Here is a 22,219-nt window from a genome sequence, read left to right as displayed (position 1 = left end):
TAAATTTGGCTATGAGTCCATAAGTGTGCCAGGATGCGGATCCGTTTGACTGTGTGTATAGAAAACACGTTCTATTTCTGTTTTCTTTGTGGCTCCCATGTGATCCCATGGGGCTTCCATTTTACAGTCAAGGGACGATTAGCATAGGAAGGGCTATTTGTGAGAAGGCTGCGCAGCATGAAGAGACATGTATGCAGTTTTTGGGATGCCTCGCCTTTTTTACGGATGGAAAAAGCTGACTTTAGCATACAGACACATAGCAGAAAATGTTAACATTGCACAGAGGTACATGAAGTCACTGCTGCTGAGACAGTTTGTTATGTAAACAGCCAGGAATTGTGGCAGCTCTCTGCAGCTATTTGAAACTCCCAGTTCTGTGTATACATACTGTATACACAGTTTTAATCCTTGACAAAAGCTGAATGTAAATCCAATCTAATCTTAGGGATTAGATATAACATGATAATAGTAAAGCTACTAATGATAATGACAGAAAAAAGATGTGGTACAATCTTAAAAAAAATGTGTACCCTGAGGTACAAACAGAGAGGTGGGCTCATATACAGAATCTTTTATTCTCTCAGTGTTACATAAAGCTGTTATGTCTTTTTTTTTTCTTGTGATGGAGACACTGGCCTGCAGCTGCAGTCGGCCTCCACTTAAAGTCCTGACATGTTTCAAAGCATGTAAACACTGACGCAATTGTTCATCTTGTTGGACCCCAGTTCTTATTACAGAAAGTGCCTCACAATGAATGTTATAAAGCAGAGAGGCCAGAAGCCACCACTTGTTTACAGCAGCAGGTTTGATGAATGAGGATTGTACAGAGAGAAAATGTGAAATAAGCATTTTTGTACATGGGAATAAATATTATAAATATCAAGTGATAATAATATTTATATAATATTTTATTTATACAATATTATATGATATTTATTATATATATATATATATATATATATATATATATATATACACATATACATATATATATATACACATATACATATATATATACACATATACATATATATATATATATATATATATATATATATATATATATATATATATATATATATATATATATATATATATATATATATAAGATTTGATGAGAACCCTGATGCATGAAACCTAACCATAGAAAGAAGCTGTAGGTTTTTTTTTTTTCATATGACAGTAGAAAAAGGCTATCATTGTGTTGAACCCGTAGAAATGAAACCAAACTGGCAGAAATTCAGTTTAACTGAAGGTACAAAGTTAACATTTATATGCAAATTGTGGAGGTAGAATGCAAATTCCCAACTGATGTATGACTTGATAAAAAGTCAGAGCACAGGGACAGCAAAGCAGAAGAAAGTATTTCATGACTTGACAGAATGGGAATTCAGCCTCCAAGGTCACCCAAGGATCACAGACTGCAATAATTTCTGAACAGAAAATTATAAATTTCAACTGATAAAACTACAACTAGTAAGTTTCTGTCAGACTAGAAAGTTTCTGGATTAAATCTAATTAAACATTTCTTTACTGCAAGCACAGGATTAAGTTAAAATCATGGCGTGACTCTCTTTTCAACAGTATAATTCAACAGTATAAAACACGGGGAAGTGAATCTGTAGGAATTATAAGACACTACAGCTGAACCTAAGTCTAACCTAAGTATATATATGTATATATATATATATATATATATATATATATATATATATATATATATATATATATATATATATATATATATATATATATATATACATACATACATACAGATATGTATAAACAAAATGATGGAGCTTTGTGATTATTCAGACTGAAACTCAAAACAGCACAAAGTGATGATATAATGCTGTTCTGTGTATGTTTGTGTTTTGTTTTTTTTCCCCCACAGACAGTGAGATGGTCCCCCTGGATTGCCAGCGTCCCCGTTCCTTTGCTGCCGCCCACCGGACTTCAATTCAGCGTAACAGCCATGACCCTCGCCTCTCCATCAGCCTATGTGACCTGAGCCAACAGCAGCAAGAAATGCATCTGGAAGAAGACGATGAGGAAGAAGAACCGTTACAGCCCTTAAACTCCTGCCATGTACCCCAGAACTCTCAGAACTCCCAGCAGTGCTCCTTTCTACCTGGCCACTGGGACACCGATCTGCACTTTCACTCGGTTCACGGCGTTCATGTTACCGTGCTGGATAAGCACACAGTGGCGCGGCTAGATCACCGTGGTGACGAGAGGACCCTGGTGTTCACCAGCCGGCCAATGCACTGTTCAGAGACTATGCTTGTAAAAGTGAAAGCAGGAGTCACTCGGGCTGGGTCTCTCTCTTATGGGGTTACATCCTGCGACCCGGCCACCTTGAGGCCCAGTGATCTCCCATCCAATCCAGAGTCCTTGGTTGACCGCAAGGAATTCTGGGCTGTATGTCGGCTGGCGGTGCCACTTAACAGCGGAGATATTTTGGGCTTTGCGGTGAATGCAGATGGAGAAGTTATAATGAGCCATAATGGAATCAATGCAGGGATGCAGCTGTGTGTCGATAACTCCAGGCCTCTCTGGATGTTCTACGGTCTGCACGGTACCATCACACAACTCAGGATTTTAGGTACATTTACATCTTTTTTACTTTTCTAAGTCTTTCAGTTCTATCTGAAGTGTCGTAAAACAAATTTGTATTACATTAAAGACGTTTAAGAAAACAAAGATTTAAGAAAAAGACATATTTGAAAACTAGCTGGCTACATGGCTTTTATAATTCTAATTCTAAGCGCTCAAACGGATTTGCTGACTTAGGTTCAGCTGTAGTGTCTTATAATTCCTACAGATTCACTTCCCCGTGTTTTATACTGTTGAAAAGAGAGTCACGCCATGATTTTAACTTAATCCTGTGCTTGCAGTAAAGAAATGTTTAATTAGATTTAATCCAGAAACTTTCTAGTCTGACAGAAACTTACTAGTTGTAGTTTTATCAGTTGAAATTTATAATTTTCTGTTCAGAAATTATTGCAGTCTGTGATCCTTGGGTGACCTTGGAGGCTGAATTCCCATTCTGTCAAGTCATGAAATACTTTCTTCTGCTTTGCTGTCCCTGTGCTCTGACTTTTTATCAAGTCATACATCAGTTGGGAATTTGCATTCTACCTCCACAATTTGCATATAAATGTTAACTTTGTACCTTCAGTTAAACTGAATTTCTGCCAGTTTGGTTTCATTTCTACGGGTTCAACACAATGATAGCCTTTTTCTACTGTCAAATGAAAAAAAAAAAACCTACAGCTTCTTTCTATGGTTAGGTTTCATGCATCAGGGTTCTCATCAAATCTTAGAATTAAGTAAATAAAAACTCACATGAACAACACCTAATGACATATTATGCTGAGCAATTATTTAACATAATTTGATCAAAATATAGTATATCTTTACTACTTCCAGAGGAACGAGTAATGTAAGTAGCCACCAGGTGCTACTGCCTAAACATGAGAAAACCGATCACCAATGTGCCAACGTCTATGGAAAACAGACAGTTTGCTGGTCTGGAGCATACAGGTGTGTTAACACCATGGGAAGGAAGAAAGATATGGGCAATTATTTCAGGGAAACTGAAAACACAACGGCTACATATCAGCTTCAACAGACCTCAGCTGACAAATTAAAAGTTAAACTTCATGACAGCAGAATTCCAAAAAAAAAAAATAAAAAAGTGTGTTTAGTTTTTATCTTGGCTCAAGTTTGCCAAGTTCCCTCTAGAACATCCCAAATATTTCTGGAACAATTTCCTATTTCAGGTGAAACCCAAGTGGAGACGTTTAGTCAGAATGCACAGCACCACTTTTAAAAAACAATCTTTCATACTATCTGTAAAAAATAGTGCCATTGAGACATATAAAATTGGGTTTGCTCTGCAACCACGTGACCTGGACATCTAGCAGTCATTGAGTGGACGGTGAACTCCTCTGTATACCAAAGTATTGTACCGTCAAGTATGAGGCGATCTGAGTGACAGACAAAGCTTGGTTGAAACTAGATCATAAAGCAAGAGAACAAGCTCAAACATGCCAGCAAATGTTCAGTGAAGTATCATGGTGCTGCAATGGTCCACTCATAATCCAGACCAACCCTATTGAACTGCTAACACCTGACCTTAAGAGAGATTAACAAAATATAATAATAATAATAATAATAATAATAATAATAATAATAATAATATGGATGTGATTCTTCAAGCCCTTGAATGATGGGCTGTACTATTACATAGTCCTTCTGCTTTTTGCCATAGTGATTCTTAAAAAAGCAGTAATCGTGTAATATGTCTGTGTTGTTGTTCATTTAAATTTGTATTTACTGAATTTAATAATATGGACCAGAGGATTTTTTCTTTACGTTCTTTTTTAATGTCACAATGAAGCAATGTGCTGTATGTTAAATACTTTAAAATGTTGTTGAGCTGATTACAAACACAGACACACACACATACTGAAAGTGGTTTTTATGATGGCAGGAGAAAGTAGTCTGGTTTGACTCAAAGAGGATTTGTTTGTTTCAAGGCTCTGTCTAAGATCTTCAGATCATTGTATTGTTTAACTGTTCGGGACACATTCTTTGTTTTTGTCATGCACTTTGGAGAATACCAAGAGCCAGTTTAGAAAAAAATGAAGTCTCTGATGTCACTAAGAGTCCATTTTCTAGGACATTTGACACTCAGCATATATGTCCTGTTTTTGAGTGGGTCCAATTTAAGTTTAAAATATTTATCATGCTTTGCTCAGTGTTCAGTCGCAAGTAAAGCTGTGGAAATGCTTGCACTTAAGTTTATCTTGATGTGACTGTGAAATACTCCACACAGTGTTGCAGGCACAAATGTGAATGCTTTTGATTTGTTAACTGTCACCACAGATTAAAACATTCATCTTAATTTCTTAAAAAAAAAAACAAAAAAAACAATCCTCCTCCAAGCCACATTTTTTCCCCTTACCAAGTTGTTCACGAACGCATCCTAGCAGGACGGACATCTTTCCACAGAAAATCTATAATTCCAAATGAGAATTAAAATGCATTTAGAATTAGTCAATTCTCTTAATTTCCTTTTGTAAATCATGTCTGGATGCTTTGCTCTGGCCTGCTTTCCTCTCTTTCATGTAGTCAGTCAGACCCAGAAAGTGAGGAGGTTATTTCTGTCTTGCGTGGGCTCCCAGCAGCCAGTGTTACGTATCAGGAGGGAGCCTGTGATAGCTCCTTATGATGCCCTCCTGATGCATTATTAAAATGTAATTGCATGGAGGTTTGAAATGCTGGGTTTTCCACCCATAGCCAGTTCCCGTACACCCGGCCCTGCATTCGTCTCTGTACTCCCCCTCTTCCTTCTGCATTTTCTACATCTTTCTTCCTCCCCATCCTAATTCTTTTGGGTATGAGCGTTCCTCGAGTCATTACCCACTCCAGCTGTGGGGAGTGCGTTTGTGACGTGTCTACTCACCCACTCTCTGCAGCTGAATGGCATAAGTTGCCATGGAGACATCTAGCCACTGAGGCAAGTGACAGTTTGTCATGGCTGGGTGTTGTCATGCCTGTGAAGTGGAACAGATGGGAATCTGTTGCTGTCAAATGGTCACTGTGTCCATCTCATCCCAGAAATCAAGATTTTATTATTTCATGCAGGAATATTTCAAATCATTAATAATCTATGATCATCTTGTAAGTCTTTACTGATGTGAGTTTAGAATTTTTCTCCAGTTTGGGCTCAGTTCTTATTATAATCACTTATCACATAGGGCTGTAATGACATGTTTTCATCCCAATTCAATTAGATTCCAATTTTTTGGGTGCCGATTCAATTTAAATTGAGATTGTCATGATTCCTTGATATTGCTAAATTTTGTAGACTAAAAGCAAAAGAAAATAGCCAAAACTTTTTTCCCAGTCATTTTTCTTGATTTAAATTTGGAAAAAACAACATAGTTGTCAGACCATCATTCTACAGCCGTATTGCCCAAAATGATGAGTAAAAAGGTAAAAAAAAAATAAAATAAAATAAAAAAAACCCCAATAAAAATGACAATGAAATTTATAATTGATCATTTTTATTTCTTTAAAAAAAACAATTATTTTTTAAACAAATAAATCTATTTTAAAATTGTGAAGGATAAAATCCCAATATTCAATTTTCCGATATGATTTTCCCACCCCTGTTATAACATCACTATGCGTCTCAATATGTAAGAAGGGTATTTTTAAACACAAGTCTATCAAGAAGTATCATCTGATACAGTCGATTTATTGATGTTTAGTCTGTGGGAATCACCAAAGGAGAACAAAGAAATGGTCTCTAAAGTGCAAACAAGGTTAGGGCCCTTCTTACAATCATGAAATAAAGTCCAAGTGCCGTTTATATGCTGTACTTTAACACTACCTTAGATCATTTGGCTTTTTTAATACATAGAATAGTACTTTGTTTTAATTTTGTATTGTTGACAAGTGATGCATTGAGAGCATAGTAGTTAGACCTTGTTTGCAGGCAGTTTCTTGGACTAAACAGAATAAAAGATTTAGAGGAGTTGTGAAAAGAGGAGAAAACCAACTTAAAACTAGAAAAGCACTTTGAGACCGCAAACCTCTGCCAAGGCTTTTAAAAAGTTCATGGATCCAAACGGTGATCACCAAAATTAAATCAGGTCTTCCTTTTTCTAATTTCCAACAACTTCTGAAAATTTCATGAAAATCCGCCCATAATTTTTTGAGTTATCTTGAACACAAACAAACAGATAAACACCGGTAAAAACAACCTCCTTGGCGGAGATAATAAAAGTAGCAAACACTACAACAGAGAAGGTTCATTTTGTGGTTGCACCATTAGTGTCTGTTAAGCAATAGTGCAGTGGCATTATTCAAAAGTTGAATGCTGATTGGCCTAAGCTTGGCTTGAACTTGTCAGAGAAAGTGAAAGGACACTAGAGTTCAAGCTAAAATTTACAAGAACTGCTTTAGACTTCTGATGCAACAGGGTTCTAAATTGAAACAATACTTAGCCTTTCATTGTCCACAAGCTGGATTTCTAGTAGTGTCACATTTTTCTGATGCCTTTGTCTAGTGGCAACATGTGTGTCTGCAAAGCTCTCCTTTACCATACAAAAGAAGAAGTCTGGCCACAAGTCCCTGTGTGGATTACATCTTTGTTTCATTCACCAAACAGCAAAAAAGGTTAGCAACTAGCCAAAAGCTAAAGAGTCCCTATGCTAGTGGCAAAAAAAGCAAGAACTAACAGGAGAATAAATGTCAGATTTGTTGATCCATGACTGTTGGATGGGGAAAACAACTGTTTGCCGTATAAACTTAGAGGGTGATATATCTCTTTATTTTATAAACAAAAGTTCAAAGCTGCTGTACACATAGCTCAACCACAAATAAGTCTGCTGCAACACCAGCATAGCTAAATACACTCATGGTCCCACAGCCAGCAGTAAATTCATACAAAGAAGATGAAAGGTACCCCTGATGAAAGGGCACATGAATAGACATGAAGGTTATCCATTCTGCCTTATTAGAGTCCACCACAACATTTACTCGCAGCCAGGCTGCAACAAAGGTCAGTTTAAGTAGCTAATGGAAGGCTGTCTTAATACTACTGCGTGCATGCTTGCTCCTGTATCTTCTTTACAACATAATATGAGAACTATATGACTCTGTAAAGGTGTGTCTCTGCAAAAAGAACATGATCAACAATAGCACTAACCTTAAAATACAATAAACTACAGAAAGGTTTCAGGCCTATCTTCATTCAGACTCAATAAGACGATATTTTTCTCAGTGAACTGGCTGTCTCATGACTAAAAAGCTACTATACTTTGTTTATGTAGGCCGAGACTGAGATGGTGGCAATTGAAGTGGTGCAAAGAAAACACATAAGAGTTTGAAGCAATGAATCAGAGCTCACAGCAAATGTTATGCAACAAACCTTACGTGTTTTTGTGCTCAGAGCAGACCACTTTTTCTTTTTAAGTTTACAGTATTTATTTCTGCAATGTTTTTTCACATCTGTGTTTCTTCTTTCAGCCATCGTTCCACTCTACGCTGCCACTGTAGATCACTTCAGATTTGCAAATTGTGGCAAAGAGATGTGAAACATAAATACCAGATATTTTGGCATGAAGAAATTATGCCAAATAAATGACTTGCCGTTATATATAGCAGTATATCAGCCTTGGTCAACTGAAGCACAATGTGCAAACAACAATGCTGCTGCATGCCTGCAGGCAGACTAGATCCGCATTTATCTGTCTGTGGATCAAGTTGGTATTTTCGTGTGTGAGGGAAGATGATCTGCCAGTACCAGAACTAATGCCAGTGCTGGTGGTTATGGGATGCAAATGGAGATGGATCATATGGGACAGACAACAGATAGTCAGTGGAAGTGATTTGTACTTTACCCACAGGAATCATGGGTTCATGAAAGAGGAAGGAAAGGAGGGGGCCTCGATGGGCTCGTGACTCACTCTGTTACACCCACTCACACACACACATACACTGTGGACTCACAAGTCATCTGCTTAGTGATAGAGCTGATTTTATGTGTGTGAAGGTGAGAGGAGAAGAGTATGATATAGTTAGATGCAACAAGACATCCACAGTTACTTATTATTAGCTATGGATTGTTGCTGGAAGAGTAAAATTACAAAAATATTTAATTACCTAAAATAAAATTATTGTAGTCAGCTCTTCCTAAACTGCAACTTTGATCAACTATATGAATGCTGATAGTAACCTCAATGTCTCTTCTGTGTCTGCAGGCTCATCTCTAAACCAAGACCTCCGAGGCCTCTCAGTGCCCAGTTCCCCATCATGTACACAAACCCCCCCCACAATGCTCTGCAGCGGCAACTCTGAGTCCAACCTCAACAATCCAATGAACATCAACCTCAATTCAAGCTGTAACTCCAACTACCACTCAATGTTTTCTTCCCCCACAGGTTTGTCTAAGTTATCAGATTTTTTTCTTATCATTTTTATTGTTACAGTGGCATGCAGAAGTCTATGATACAGTATATCTAAAAGTCGATATATATATATATATATATATATATATATATATATATATATATATATATATATATAAATGGAATACACATTTATTATTTCAGACACCCAAACAGACTAGAGCTGTCAGATTTGCTGTGGGTCATAGCGAGGAAACGTCAGGTGATGCTCACAGTGTTAGAAATATTCTCCTGAGACTCTCCACTCTCTAGCTCTGTCAAAATCATAATACTCTATTCTTACAAGATGCAAAATGCATTCACACAATAGCAAAGTATTTTCAGGAAGCTGTTTAAAATGTAGGAAATGTAATTATGAATTTGAAGAACATGCTTTTGAGGTCTGAAAGAATTCTCACATAAAAGTACCTGCAGGATTGCAAGAAATTCTGATAATACTGTAAATACTAAGCAGTCTTTGGAGTGGGGTTGTGTTATTGTATTGTTCCACAACACCTCCAAAGGAATTTTCCTCAAAAACGGGGAAAAAACATTTTCCTGTATCTAATGCTTCACAGTTAAGTTCCAAATCAGAAAAATTTATTATGTCCAAATTTTGTTTGGACATAATAAGGTGCATGTGGGCTTAGTTTGTTATTGTTTAAGCCACCAGCAAAAGGTAAATTTAGCTTCCTTGTAAAATGTTCTGGAAGCAAAGACCAAATCATTAACAAAGGTCATTTTCCTGTAAACAGAAATTTAGCTCATGGAATTAAATAATGATTTTTAACACCTCAAAATTCACACGAAGCTCATCAAGAAGTGCAAACTGGAGTTCTTACCATGGCCACTATCACTGTCCAATCTAATCATGAAGAAAATCTATGAGTAGAATCAAAAGTGCTGTTCCAAAGGTCAGCTTGGAAATCCCATAAAAATCTTTTGACGGAAAAAAAAATGTGTTTAAATCTATTTATAAAACTTGCCTTAGTTGCCAAAACTTCGCTTTCCTTTGTATTTTATACATTTCCTCTTTCATTTAAAATGAATCTGTTTATTTGACCCTGAAGTGTGGTATGTTTATTTTTTATAATTTCTCTTCTTTGATCTTCATTGGAATTTTTAAGGTCTCGACAATGAGTCATCTTTTACAATATCCTCACAGAACAAGAGGAAATGCGATTATGTAAAAGTGTTTCTTTCTCTTTTGGCTGCATATATTTATTTAAAGCTGGACCACCGTCTTCAATCTGTTTCCTATCTATTCATGCGTTGACATAGTTTCCAGTTTGCTTAAAATTTATTAGCATGCACTTATATTGAAAATAAGCTGTAACATGATGTAATTAATGATGAATTGGGGAATAAGCAAACCTTAACATTGCTGCTCAGATATGTTGAGGAAAAGTCTGAGGAGCTTATTGATAGCTTATTGTATTTTCTCTCATCACCTCAGGTACAACCCCAAGCTCCCCATTCTCCAGCCATCCGGAGTCCCCTACCTTCCCCTCCTCATGGAGTGATGAATGCACCATTTGCTATGAGAATGTGGTGGACACTGTCCTCTATGCTTGTGGACACATGTGTCTCTGCTACACATGTGGTCTGAAGCTAAAGAAGATGACCAACGCATGCTGCCCCATCTGCAGGAGGATAATCAAAGATATCATCAAGACCTACCGGAGCACGTAGGGTTGTGTTAACCAATGTCAGGTTTAGCGTTGTAAAAGCCATTTCAGACTTCATGAAGACAAAGCACAAGCCAGAGACCCGATTCTCTGTCTTTGTGTAATCTGGCTCAGGTACGGACAGCAGGACTTTAAACTCCATCATTTAAACATTGTAATAACTTCATGCCGAAGGCACATCATTGGAAGTTTTCTCTTTGTTGGATGAAATTTATCAGGCAGCATCAAAAGATACAGTACGATCACAGGGCAAAAGATGTGTTACTGCAGCTACAGCATACCTTGAGCTGTTTCTGCTGAAGATAAACCGTTATCTGGAGAGGCATGTGTCCCACTTCCTGCAATGTAACCCTTCATTCTGCTGGTGATAGCCTCATCAAGTAAAGTAAGATTTCCAGAGTTGCAGAAAATAACAAAGAGAATCAGTTTGTGGATCCTCCAGCTGCTCCCCCACTGCCTGTCTGGAATCATTGAGTCAATAAGTTGTTTCTGAGGAAAAATCAATTCTCTCCGAAATCTTAAAGAAAATCAAGACAAGATAGCTTTATCTGAGATTTCCAGAGGGCATTCAGGTAATGGTGAAAAATTAGTAGGAAGTCTGAGAAAGACCCTGTGGTTTCCATCAATAATACAATGAAATCTAAACTGTAAGGGTGAAGAAATCCTTAAAGGAGCTCTAATGTGTAATTAGTAAAGGTTTTTGCTGAGTATCTCAACACTTGCTGTGCATCTTTGAAATTCAGGCAGTGTGAAACTGTCAAAGGGGAAAAGAAAAGTCTGATCACTGTTACCACAGAAGGTCACACATGTTGTGGTGGTTGAGGATGTGAATAATGGAAAAGGAAGCTAGAAAGGAGAGATTATATTGTATGTTTGAGACAGAAATAGGGGATGATAATGTGTCTTTGCCAAGTGCCTGTTGTGGTGTAAAGAAAGTGTTTGTTTGTTTGTTTTTTTTTTCCAGTTAAGGGTCTACATGCTTCTCCTGCTTCATGGCCACATGGCTTTGCCCACCATCTCCTTTTGCTCAGCAAACCTGCTGGATGGTGTAATTGCACAAATGAATAAATTAATAATCCAAATTAACATTGGTGGGCAAGTTAGGTAGATTTAAAATGCTGAATAAGCATTTTAATAAAAAAAAAAAAAAAAAAAGCATCATCAGAAATTATTAACTGACCTCATAAATAATCCTCAGAAAGCAAGTGTATCTGCTTATTTCAGGTTATGTGAGTATCTGAAGTATTGATGTAAAACTTTTTTTAAGGTTTGCAGTCACTGTCAAAGATCTAAGGTGGTATTGTGATTATTTAATTTACATTTGCTAATCTGTTGTCTGTAAAAACAAAATTTTTAAAAAGCAATCTAAAGGTAAGATATTTTCAGGTCAGGTGGTCACCAGTCATTTAAAGCTATAATTTGCTTGCAAAGTGCCGAAACATGTCTCCCATGCCTGTGAAAGAAAAATTATCGTGGCAGGTATGCTGTTTTACATTGGAATCAAGTTTTCAAGTGTGCCTTTTAGGAAAGGGAAATCTGGACAAATTCAGAGCTTTTTGGCTTTTCACTGTGAAAACCAGAAGAAAGATTGAGGTTCATTGTCATCTTAAGGCCTCTCTTTCAAGGCTGTGTAGTCTCTGAGCAGCTTCAACCGCACATACAAATACAAAGCAGTTGTATTTATTGAGAGCACATGGAGGTGCTCAGTATCAGGCAGATGAAATGTTGAAATATCACCTTGCCCTCTTCTGTCACTGCATTGCACAGTACTGGAATTTTGTTGTAAGTGTTTCGAGATGCTCAGCTTTTACATTGGTACCTAGTTTAGTATTTCCTCTTGACCAAATATGACCCACATTGTGGAATATTTTAATAGAAAACTATGTAGTGAGGACTGTACTCTTTGACTGTACATTATAAGGTTTATTTATTTTTCAAGGCTACTATAAAAATGATCACTGTTTCATATTTGTGGCTATAGTGTCCAACATGTAAGACTATTGTTCATCTTATGGTTGCATAGATTAAGACTATAGTGAACCTTACTCCCCCAGAGGTTCTGTAGTTGTGTGTCAGCTTATTTTCATTTTAATAGTTTTGCATTTTGGGGAAATACTTTTTGGTGGAGGGAAAATGACATGATTAATGGAAAGATTAATACCATTTAACTTATTTGTACACAAGCTGAATATTTTCTAAATAATATTTGTGCTCCATTAACTATAAGATGGAATTGAATAACTTTTATTGTGCACCACTTATCTCACAGGTATTGGTCGTCACTTAACAGGATGATTTGACACATTAAATGTTATGGGTATTGGAAGTATTGAATTAAACATTGCTACAGCCCCATTTTTCAATTAATTGGCAGGATACATTAAAACTTAAAAAGAAAAAAAAAGAAGAGCAGCGGCTTTTAACAGACGGGTATAGATAATATTAAAAAAAAAAAAACGGTAATATACCTCACATCAAAGTGGAAAAGTTGCTAACTAGTTTGTACCACATTAGAGTATAACAATGCAGAGTGCAAGAGAGGCTTTCAGAAATTGGGATGGAAAAGGTTCTGTTTCATTCATGGTAAATACAGTAATAGCATAATAGATGGGATTCTGCTGTTGAAATCACTGAAAGTGCAGTTTTGACAACTACTTATTAAAACTTGGCCATGCAAAAAAAATATATAAATGAAAATGAGATCCACAAATGCAGTGCCCTTCACTGGAACACTGGATGCTGCAGAAAGCTGCCCTGTTGTCTCATAAAGTAAGAAATTAAAAGCATTTCAGATAAAAAAAATAAATAAATAAATAAGCACAGACAGATGTACAACCAGAGACTTGTTGGAAAATGGCAATATCTCCCTTACAAAGAATTTAGTTGGTCTCCTACTTACCAAACAGTGACACTGTTTTTGTTTTTAAAAAAAAGTGATGTAACTTAGTGGTATAAGTACTTGTTCAGAATTAAAAGATGTTGCACCCAATTCACCAAGAGTATCTTTTCAACATGTTCTCTTTAACTAAGCTCTTAATGCAAAAAAAAAAAAAAATAAATAAATAAAAAATAAAAAAAAATATATATATATATATATATATATATATATATATATATATATATATATATATATATATTATATTGCCACAATCTGCAGGAATTGCTTTCAGTCAAATACAGTCCATGTTGAAGGCTATAAGATTTTTTGAATACCATTCAAACTCAGCAGCAAATACGTTTACCTTAACAATAACACAGAGAGAAACAATCTATTGATTTGAGTACAATTCAAACTCAGCAGCAAATACATTTACTAAAACAGTAAAACAGAGAGAAACAATCTGTTACTTCAAATCCCCCATCATGGTAGTTGCCTGGCAACAGGTTTCTGCCAAAAAATATTCCAGTCCCATCTGGCTTATTACAACTGACATAATGTTCGATTTTTATATGGATTCTTAGAGATAAAACTCTGGAGAATATAACAACATTATGACTTACCTTTGCTTGACAGAAGATGTTGGTTCCTTTGGACAAAGGCTGTTAAAATGGTATTAGTCTTTTCATCATTGTCCCAAAAATGCTAAAAGCTTCAACACCATATACTAAGATACAAAGAGAACACTTACCTTTAGGTTAATCATGTTTTAGTAAGTAGTTTTAAAAGAGTGTCTTCTTTCCAAATGTGACCAAATGCATTCAGTCCAAAAAAACAAAAAACCCTAAACCAGTAAGTTGTGGAGGTTATTGTAGATGAAGCAAGAAAATAAGCTCATAACTTTGGTTTAGGCTTGTTTGTTAAGACATTATTAATGGTATCTGAATTTGCTAATCATGTTCTGTTTGTTAAATAAAATTCAAGTCTGTATCACTGGCTCAATTTTGTTTGCTACTGCATTTGTTATCACTAGAAAGGAAAAGTGGAAGCACACGCAGGTCTTATTCACAAACAACAGAGTCATTGCTTACACATATGTAACTCATATTGTAATAGAAGAGGAGAAAAGACTATTTTGATATCATTGCTGTATTTCTTGTAATTTCTTTGTCTCAGTAAGAATCTGAAGGCAATCCAGCTCTGACTGAGAAAGAGAATACATCCATACCGATACTTTGTTGAAACTTTTAAGACATGTGCAAGAAATCTGAAATTGGGCAACAGCTTAGAGAACAGAAAGACACTCTGCTCAGTAGGATGCTTGACCAACATTGCACCATATACTATATGAATAACAAAGGCAAAGGCTTTTAGTAAACAGTCATAACTCATGGAGAAACTGTTTACAGTAGTGGTATGTAGTCCTGGCCAGCGTGAACATCATCTGTTATTTAATACGTGGCTCAACTGCAGCACTTTCTTACTCTCCAATCCAAAAGGCATCAGTACAACTCATGACGTCCGGACAAGAAACAGGCAGCAGTTCCTGCTGCTCATAGCCAAGAGGTAAGGGAGAAATACACAACAGGAGTCTGAAAGTGACAAGACTACAGTGCATTTCGCTGATGTCTATGTACACACAGACTTTCCACCTAGACCTCTCAGTGAACCTGACTATAAGCCTTCTGAAGACTTTGGGTTTGGCAGATTTGCATGAGCTGTACTGAGATATCTCTGCCAAACAGCTGCTTGATCAAACATGCATTATCTATTAGAGTGCAAAATTTGTATTCTGGAAACCTGTGATGCTATTGATTTTGGATTTCAACGGGACATCAGACAGTCTGAGTTTGCGCCTCTGTTGTTTCACCGTCAAAGTTGCGTTCAGTGGGATGTCAAATCTTTTTTTTTAAGTCAGTTTTGGTGTCAATAAACAAACAGCAAGTAAAAGTGTAATAATGTTTAAAAATTACAACTTTGTTCATAGTCTAAAACATTAAATGAGTGACTTCATCTTTATACAAGTTAACTACTGAGTTGATGAATGCATAAATAAAGGTTGACCCTGACGTTGACTTCAGTCTGTACTGAGATGCTGAGTGATGCTGCCCTCCAGAGGCCAGAAGCATTTCCAGCATCTTACACACTGGAAAGCAGGCCACCACCATAGCCTTTGGGTTTAGATTATTTTTCTTATTTTCTGTAATAACACATAAATCTGTCAAAATGTAATTTTATTGGAAATGAAACCACATTCCACAGTGTGCATTTAATCAATCTGCTAAACCATGGAGCTGCAAATGTTAGTAACCAATGTAACAATTATTATTAAATTAGATCTTTTAGCACACATTTGAACAAAATAAAGAAAATATCCTTTAATGAGATGCTATCACCCTCGGTTTGTCATGCAGGCACATTTTGCATTTCTATGATTTGATCATGCGCAAATAAATAAACATGAGCACAACATGCAAGCTGATATGACACATTTACACACTGCCAGTAGATAAACGGCAACAATTAGTTCCACGCCAATGACTGTTGAAGTCCCAAAGGAAGAGCTGCCCCTGGGATGAACATGTTTCACTTTAAATCCCATTACTAATGGAGGGGGGGGGGGGCAAATCTGATTAGATTTCAAGAACCAAATCCAATAAAAAATAAATAAATAAAAAAAATAGTTTATAGCACCTGACACTAGAAAACAGGACCAGTGTTTTCATACAGCATTTCTCTGACTATGCGCTCTGGTAGCTTCACCTTGGGCAGTTGACTCTAAATTAAGCAGGTAAGAGGGAAAGCTGTCTAGAGAAAAATTAAATGTAAAAGTTCTCCTGAAGCTATGGCAGCCCCTGTGTTGAGGATGAAAAACGAGGGAGATGCCTAGGTAACCCAGTATGATCTAACACATTTGCATGCCATCATCTAAATGGTCAAAGCCTTCATCTAAATAGCATATATGTGGGATTATTCTCAGTGTTTTACTTTCAGTTTATCATTGTCTACTTGTCAGGCTTGTAGTTTCTCGTGATTATGGCCTATGATAAGTTGCTTATTATATGGAACATTCACCTGTAATTAAATTAGATAATAATTATTCCCTTTGCACATCACTTTTACACATAATGAAGCAAAGACTTCAGATTGATATGTTGAAAGAATCAGAATAATTTGTCTTTGTTTTGAGTGAGTACAGTGTGAAAGCAGCACAAGGTTATTGATTTATCTATAGTTTTGGCTTTTCTGAAACCTGAAAACCCTTTTACAGTGATTAATATAAAAAAAAAAATTCAATAAAAAAAAACACTTTGCGCTGCACAGTAATGGTGGTTAGTTCTGTCTCACAGCAATAAGGTTCCTAGTTTCAACTTTGGCTGAGGTCTTACTGTTTGGAGTGTGCATGATCTCAATTTGTATGTGCGGATTCCTCAGTCTGTCCAAAAACCTATTTTTTAAGTGACTTGGTGATGAATGAACCCTCGTTGTGAGTGTGGTGTCTCAGTGTTGGACAATGGTGGACTGGCAACTTGTATACAGCCCCACTAATACTAATATTCCTTTTCAGGATAAAAAACAGCCATGATTGTTCAAAAGTGCATTTATTAAAGTCATTCATAAGGCACTTCAGTTATTATAACTGGTCACACAGTTCAAATAAAACAAAAGTGAGCATCTCAAATGTAAAGAAACCAAAAAAAAAAAGAGGAAAAAAGAATAATGTCAAATTTACTGCCCAGCAGAAATTTAATATCTTGATGTGTGTAATAAAGCAGTTCTAGTGAAGTGTAAGCTTTAGTATGAGCTTCAAAATATGAATAAATATCATTTTCACTGACATTAGGGAAGTTGGAATACTTATGGTAATAAAATAAAACCAAAAAAAAAAAAACAATATGTTTTTTCTAAAAAAAAAAAAAAAAGAAATTACAAAAGCTCCTCAATAAATGTTTATACTAATGGGAAACAAAATACTGATTATCAGAGATGCTCATCATTTGTTTCATTAGGGACAATATTAAAAATAAGATGGATAAAATATTTTACATAAAGAGACATACAGTTTAAAGATATTAAAAAAAAATCATGCAGCACCAAGGTGAGACTAACACAAAGCAGCTTTGGCAAAAACAGAATAAAAAAAAACAACAACAAAAAAACTAAAGAAATCGGGGGGGGGGGGGGAATTGGGGGGACGGGAAAGGTTAATTTCAACAGCTCAAGGCATCGTCGGTATAATTATTCACTTTAGACATGCAGTAAACTTTTATTTCTTAAAAAGCTTTTCTTTTAAAGATTACATTATAACAAATAGAAAAAGGTTTCAAGGAGTAAACACATAAGGACAACGTTCAAGTTAAAAGTAACTGCTGGAGAAAATCATTCAGTCATTCTTCTGCTCTCTGGTCTTCTCTTTGAGTCCCAACATATTAATGCAAAGTCAAGGAACTGCATCATCTTGATTTCTTTCACTGATTGTTTTGTTTCACTTTTTTGTTCAATTTTTGGCTGCTTGTTTTGGTGAAGGGTACCGGGTTAGCCTTATTCACAAAACAAATGCATCTGTTGAGAGTAGTCTACACGTATGTCCAGGGCACTGCGTAACCTCCACATGAGTGCTAGTGCTTTTTCTCGAGGTAATTTGATGGAACCCATCCTTTCCTCGGTCTACCATTGTCCAGAACTTTGCAGTACCACCAGCCATTGGGGTTTCTTTCAAGAACCTCCAGATTCGTCCCTTCTGGAAAGCCCATGGTCTCCTCGTCACCATGGTAATCTGCTATGGAGACATACACCTCTCTGAGGTTGTTATGGATGATGTGGGGTTTTGGTTTTACCGTGGACACAGGGACGGCATTCTTCTGAGAGCTGAGGCCCAGAGTTTCAGAGCTACCAGTACCAGATTGATTCCTGTTAGGTAGTGCGATGTTGTTTGGTGCCAGGCTTCGAGGCACAGTGCCAAAAGAGGCATTGCGTCGCACTGTGGGGCCTGTGCGAGAATGGTCAGTTGAGTTGAGAGACTCGTTTCTCCTGAGAGAGCCAACTGGGCTCGGACCGTCTCTGATCGGGGCTGAGATGAAGACAGACTGAGGTCTGACAATCTGCTGCTGCTTGGTGCTATTCTGCTTTAGCGAGCCAAACAAGCTGGTAGGTTTGGAGAGGCCACCTGGAGGTTTGGATGGGATGGGTGGCGTGACCTTCTTTAGGCTTTGGTTGATGTTATTCAACACCCGTACCCTTTGTTCATTTTTTTCCAGGCTGTTAGACTTGCTGAGACTTCCAGGTTTAGTTGGGGTACCATCAGATTCAGACTCTGCCAAGTCATCTTGATGCCTCACAGGCTCTAAGTAGTAAGTGGGAGCCCAACCCTCTGCATCTCCCCAACGAATGTACCACCAACCACTTTCCTGCTTCTCCAGCACTTCCACTTCCACTCCAGCAGGGAAACTGAGCTCTGAGTCTTGGACTTTCTCATAGGGATCTGTGGTGCGATACAGGTTGCAGCCTTCCAGGTCAGAGTCACCTCGGCTTCCTTTAGAGTAAATGGAGGAGAGATCGGACGTGCTCTGAGATGAGAAGGAGTCCTCGGATGAAATGACTGAAGCTGTTTCTGAGTCTTCACCTTTAGTTTTGTTTCCATTTTTTAGCTGACCTGTTGGCCGGAGCTGTCTTCTCAAGGTGCTGATGTCCATTTTCTCCGCACTGGATGCCTTAGCTAGCTGTGGTTTGGGCCTTACCACTGGCCTTTGCTTAGAAGAGGACTTGGTGGAGGATGATGCCTTGCTCTCTTCTTGGTCTTTCTTAGGTTTGAACAGATCTGGGGTGGACTCAGTGGAGGCAGATTTGGGTATGGGTGTCTCCTCTGGTTTGCTTGACAATGGGCTCCCATTTAAATCCATCTTGAGCCTGTTACCTGCAGGTCTCCATCCACCTGATGCTGGATTTGCAGTCTTGCCAGTTTCTGACATGACACTTGTCTTGGAAGAGCTGGAGTCCCTGCTGCACTGTCTCTCTGGAGACTCCCGGAAGGGTTGGAAACCATCATTCTCATAAATACACTCCTCTTCTCCCTCTGCCTCCCCCTCTGCTTCATGACCATCCTCGAATGACTCACCCACCTTGAAGGAGGCACTGTGAAGGGATGAAGCTGGAGAAGGCTTGGAGGACAGATGTGACCCCTTCTCAGAGGAAGCATCCTCATTCTTTCCATCCACCAGTGAACTTTCACCTCTCAGAAATTCAAACTCAGACTCAAGATCCAAATCTCCAATGGCAGGGACATCATATTCCGGTTCTTCATATACAGGCCTCCCAGGGGACACGGGAGACTCTGGGGTTTCAGATCCAGGACTACTGGGAGGTGCGGTCTCCACTGAGTCCTGTTTTTTGATAGGTGGAGCTGGAGGTGGGACTTTAGGGCGACATAGGGTGCTTGTTCTTCGATTTAAATTGGGCTTTTTACGTTTGTCAATGTAGGAGCAGGGAGCCCAGCCTTCCTTCTCACCAATCTGGACATACCACCAGCCACCAGAGTTCTTCTCGATAACCTAAAGTACACAAATCAAAGATGATATTAAGTAAGTAAGTGTAAGTGTTACCATATTAATTTATTCATTTTAAAAATCTGATGTAGGTTTCATCTTGGAAAAATGTGGACTGTAAATGAATTAGGATGAGTAAACAGATGCAGAAAAACAATTGTGGTTCATGCCAGACTTTATTATCATCTTATTTATTATGTTTAGTTTGGACCAAGTGCTTACTTCTGCTTTCTGTCCTCCATTGAAACTGATACCATCAGAGATACAGGACTGGAAATCTGCAATGGTGTAATACTCTGCTTCAACTGCAGGGGGCTCCGGAGGCGATGGCAACTGAAACCCCTGAGAGGCAAAAAGAAGAATATGTATAAATGGTTAAAAGTACACTAGCTTAATCTAATCGAGTACTCAGCTTAAGACTCCTATATGTTCATTTGATTTAAGAATTTCAGCTTTTTGATTGTGCTTCTAACAGAAATAAATGGGACATATTGTTCTTATTACTTCACTCCAACATGCCAGTCTTCATTTGGCGTGTTTGTTCTTCAGTCATAGATACAAATAAAATCTCCACAGAGCCATTTCAATTTCCCACAAGCAGCTGAGATGATCTTTAACAACATTTTTAAAAAAAAACAACTGACTGATGACATAGAAAGACAGACAACTGAAATATACCACATACTCTTACCAGGGTTGCGTCTCTCCGAGGAGGTGGTTTTTGCCTGAGGGACAGGAGAACCTGTGAAAATAAAAATCACAAAGAAAAACAGCATTCAGATACTAATAGATTATATTTGTTGGGTATAAAAGCATCCACTTGGACATACAGATATTCCAGTTGTTCAAAAAACAAAAACACAGATGACATAACTCACCAATTTCCACCCTATGTGGAGCGATACGAGCTACGGCTGGTGAAGGAGGCTCTGCTTTGTTTTTTCCATCCGGTGGGATATTAACAGGACTGGAGTCAGCGCAAAGGATTGGCAAGCTGATCTCCTTCCTGGCAACCTGGGGGCTCTCTGGGACACCTTCAGTCTGCACATCCTTCTCACTTAACGCCTTCTTATTAAGCAGGTTGCTTATCTCCATTATGTTGCCAATTATCTCCACTGGGCCTGTTACAGTCTTTTTACGGGGAGAGAAGTCTTCCTTCACCTTCTTGAGGTAAGACGCTGGAGCCCAGCCCTCCTTATCCTGGTACCTGCATGACAAGAGAAAAATATTTGAATTATTGACTTTTTGTTATGACAGTCTTAGTAAAAGTCCAAAACAAGCATGCAGGGGCATACCTGATAAACCACCAGCCTTCCAGGTTCGTCTGAATCACTTCCACTATGACCCCTTTTTCAAAAGCAATTTCATCTTTGCCTTGGCTGGTGTAAGGCTGTACTGTTATGTACTTCTCTTCTGAGGACAGAATGACAACAAAGCTAAGGCTTTACAGTTGTAAGAGCTTTGAAAAGCAAAGTAAAAAAAAAAAAAAAAAAAAAAGTAAAATAAAAAAAAAAAAAATGCTGAACACGCACTAAATCATTTCTACAGACTATATGCCATATCTCTGTGTGAACATGCTGAAGTAATTTGCACAAGTTTTATATGATATGAAAGAATAACTCTATCCCTCTGGATCTGCTTTCTGGCAGTTGGTCCAGCTGCCACATGTGCAAGTAGGTGTGTTGTGTACATGTGTTCAAATGTTTTGGTGGGTTTTATTTTTTGGCTCTAGGGAGTTGACTGTAATCCTTTATGAAGCCAAGAAAACTTTATAATGCAGTGAATACGGAAAATCCAGCATTAATGCTTGCCTTTATATTTTATATATATATATATATATATATATATATATATATATATATATATATATACATACATACATACATACATATATACATACATACATACATACATATACATATATATATATACATACATACATATATATACATATATACATACATATATACATACATATATATACATATATATACTATATACATACATATATATACATATATATACATATATACATACATATATATACACACATATATATATATATATACATATATACATACATATATATACACACATATATATGTATATATATATACACACATATATATGTATATATATATACAC

The 22,219-nt window shown here is 37.2% G+C and overlaps 2 protein-coding genes across 4 annotated transcripts in view; one reads left to right on the top strand and one right to left on the bottom strand.

Annotated features, from left to right (window-relative positions):
* The window catches only part of neurl1ab (neuralized E3 ubiquitin protein ligase 1Ab), a 35,303-nt gene extending 21,630 nt beyond the window's left edge, over positions 1-13,673 (top strand). Inside the window, exons 4-6 of the mRNA XM_079248372.1 lie at positions 1,895-2,605; positions 8,781-8,960; positions 10,423-13,673. Coding sequence (XP_079104498.1) covers positions 1,895-2,605; positions 8,781-8,960; positions 10,423-10,658 — 1,127 coding nt within the window. The 3' untranslated portion in view covers positions 10,659-13,673. The remainder of the gene's footprint in view (positions 1-1,894; positions 2,606-8,780; positions 8,961-10,422) is intronic.
* Positions 13,674-17,208: 3,535 nt separating this feature from the next.
* Positions 17,209-22,219, bottom strand: part of sh3pxd2ab (SH3 and PX domains 2Ab) — a 35,933-nt gene continuing 30,922 nt past the window's right edge. For all 3 annotated transcript variants that reach the window (XM_079249227.1, XM_079249226.1, XM_079249228.1), the window contains 5 exons: positions 21,370-21,487; positions 20,937-21,281; positions 20,766-20,799; positions 20,297-20,416; positions 17,209-20,080 (listed from right to left, as the gene is read on the bottom strand). In XM_079249227.1, coding sequence (XP_079105353.1) covers positions 18,152-20,080; positions 20,297-20,416; positions 20,766-20,799; positions 20,937-21,281; positions 21,370-21,487 — 2,546 coding nt within the window. In that variant the 3' untranslated portion in view covers positions 17,209-18,151. The remainder of the gene's footprint in view (positions 20,081-20,296; positions 20,417-20,765; positions 20,800-20,936; positions 21,282-21,369; positions 21,488-22,219) is intronic.

Source organism: Telmatherina bonti (genome assembly GCF_933228915.1).
Source record: "Telmatherina bonti genome assembly, chromosome: 11".
NCBI lineage: Eukaryota > Metazoa > Chordata > Actinopteri > Atheriniformes > Telmatherinidae > Telmatherina > Telmatherina bonti.
This window is presented reverse-complemented; position numbering and strand designations above follow the sequence as displayed.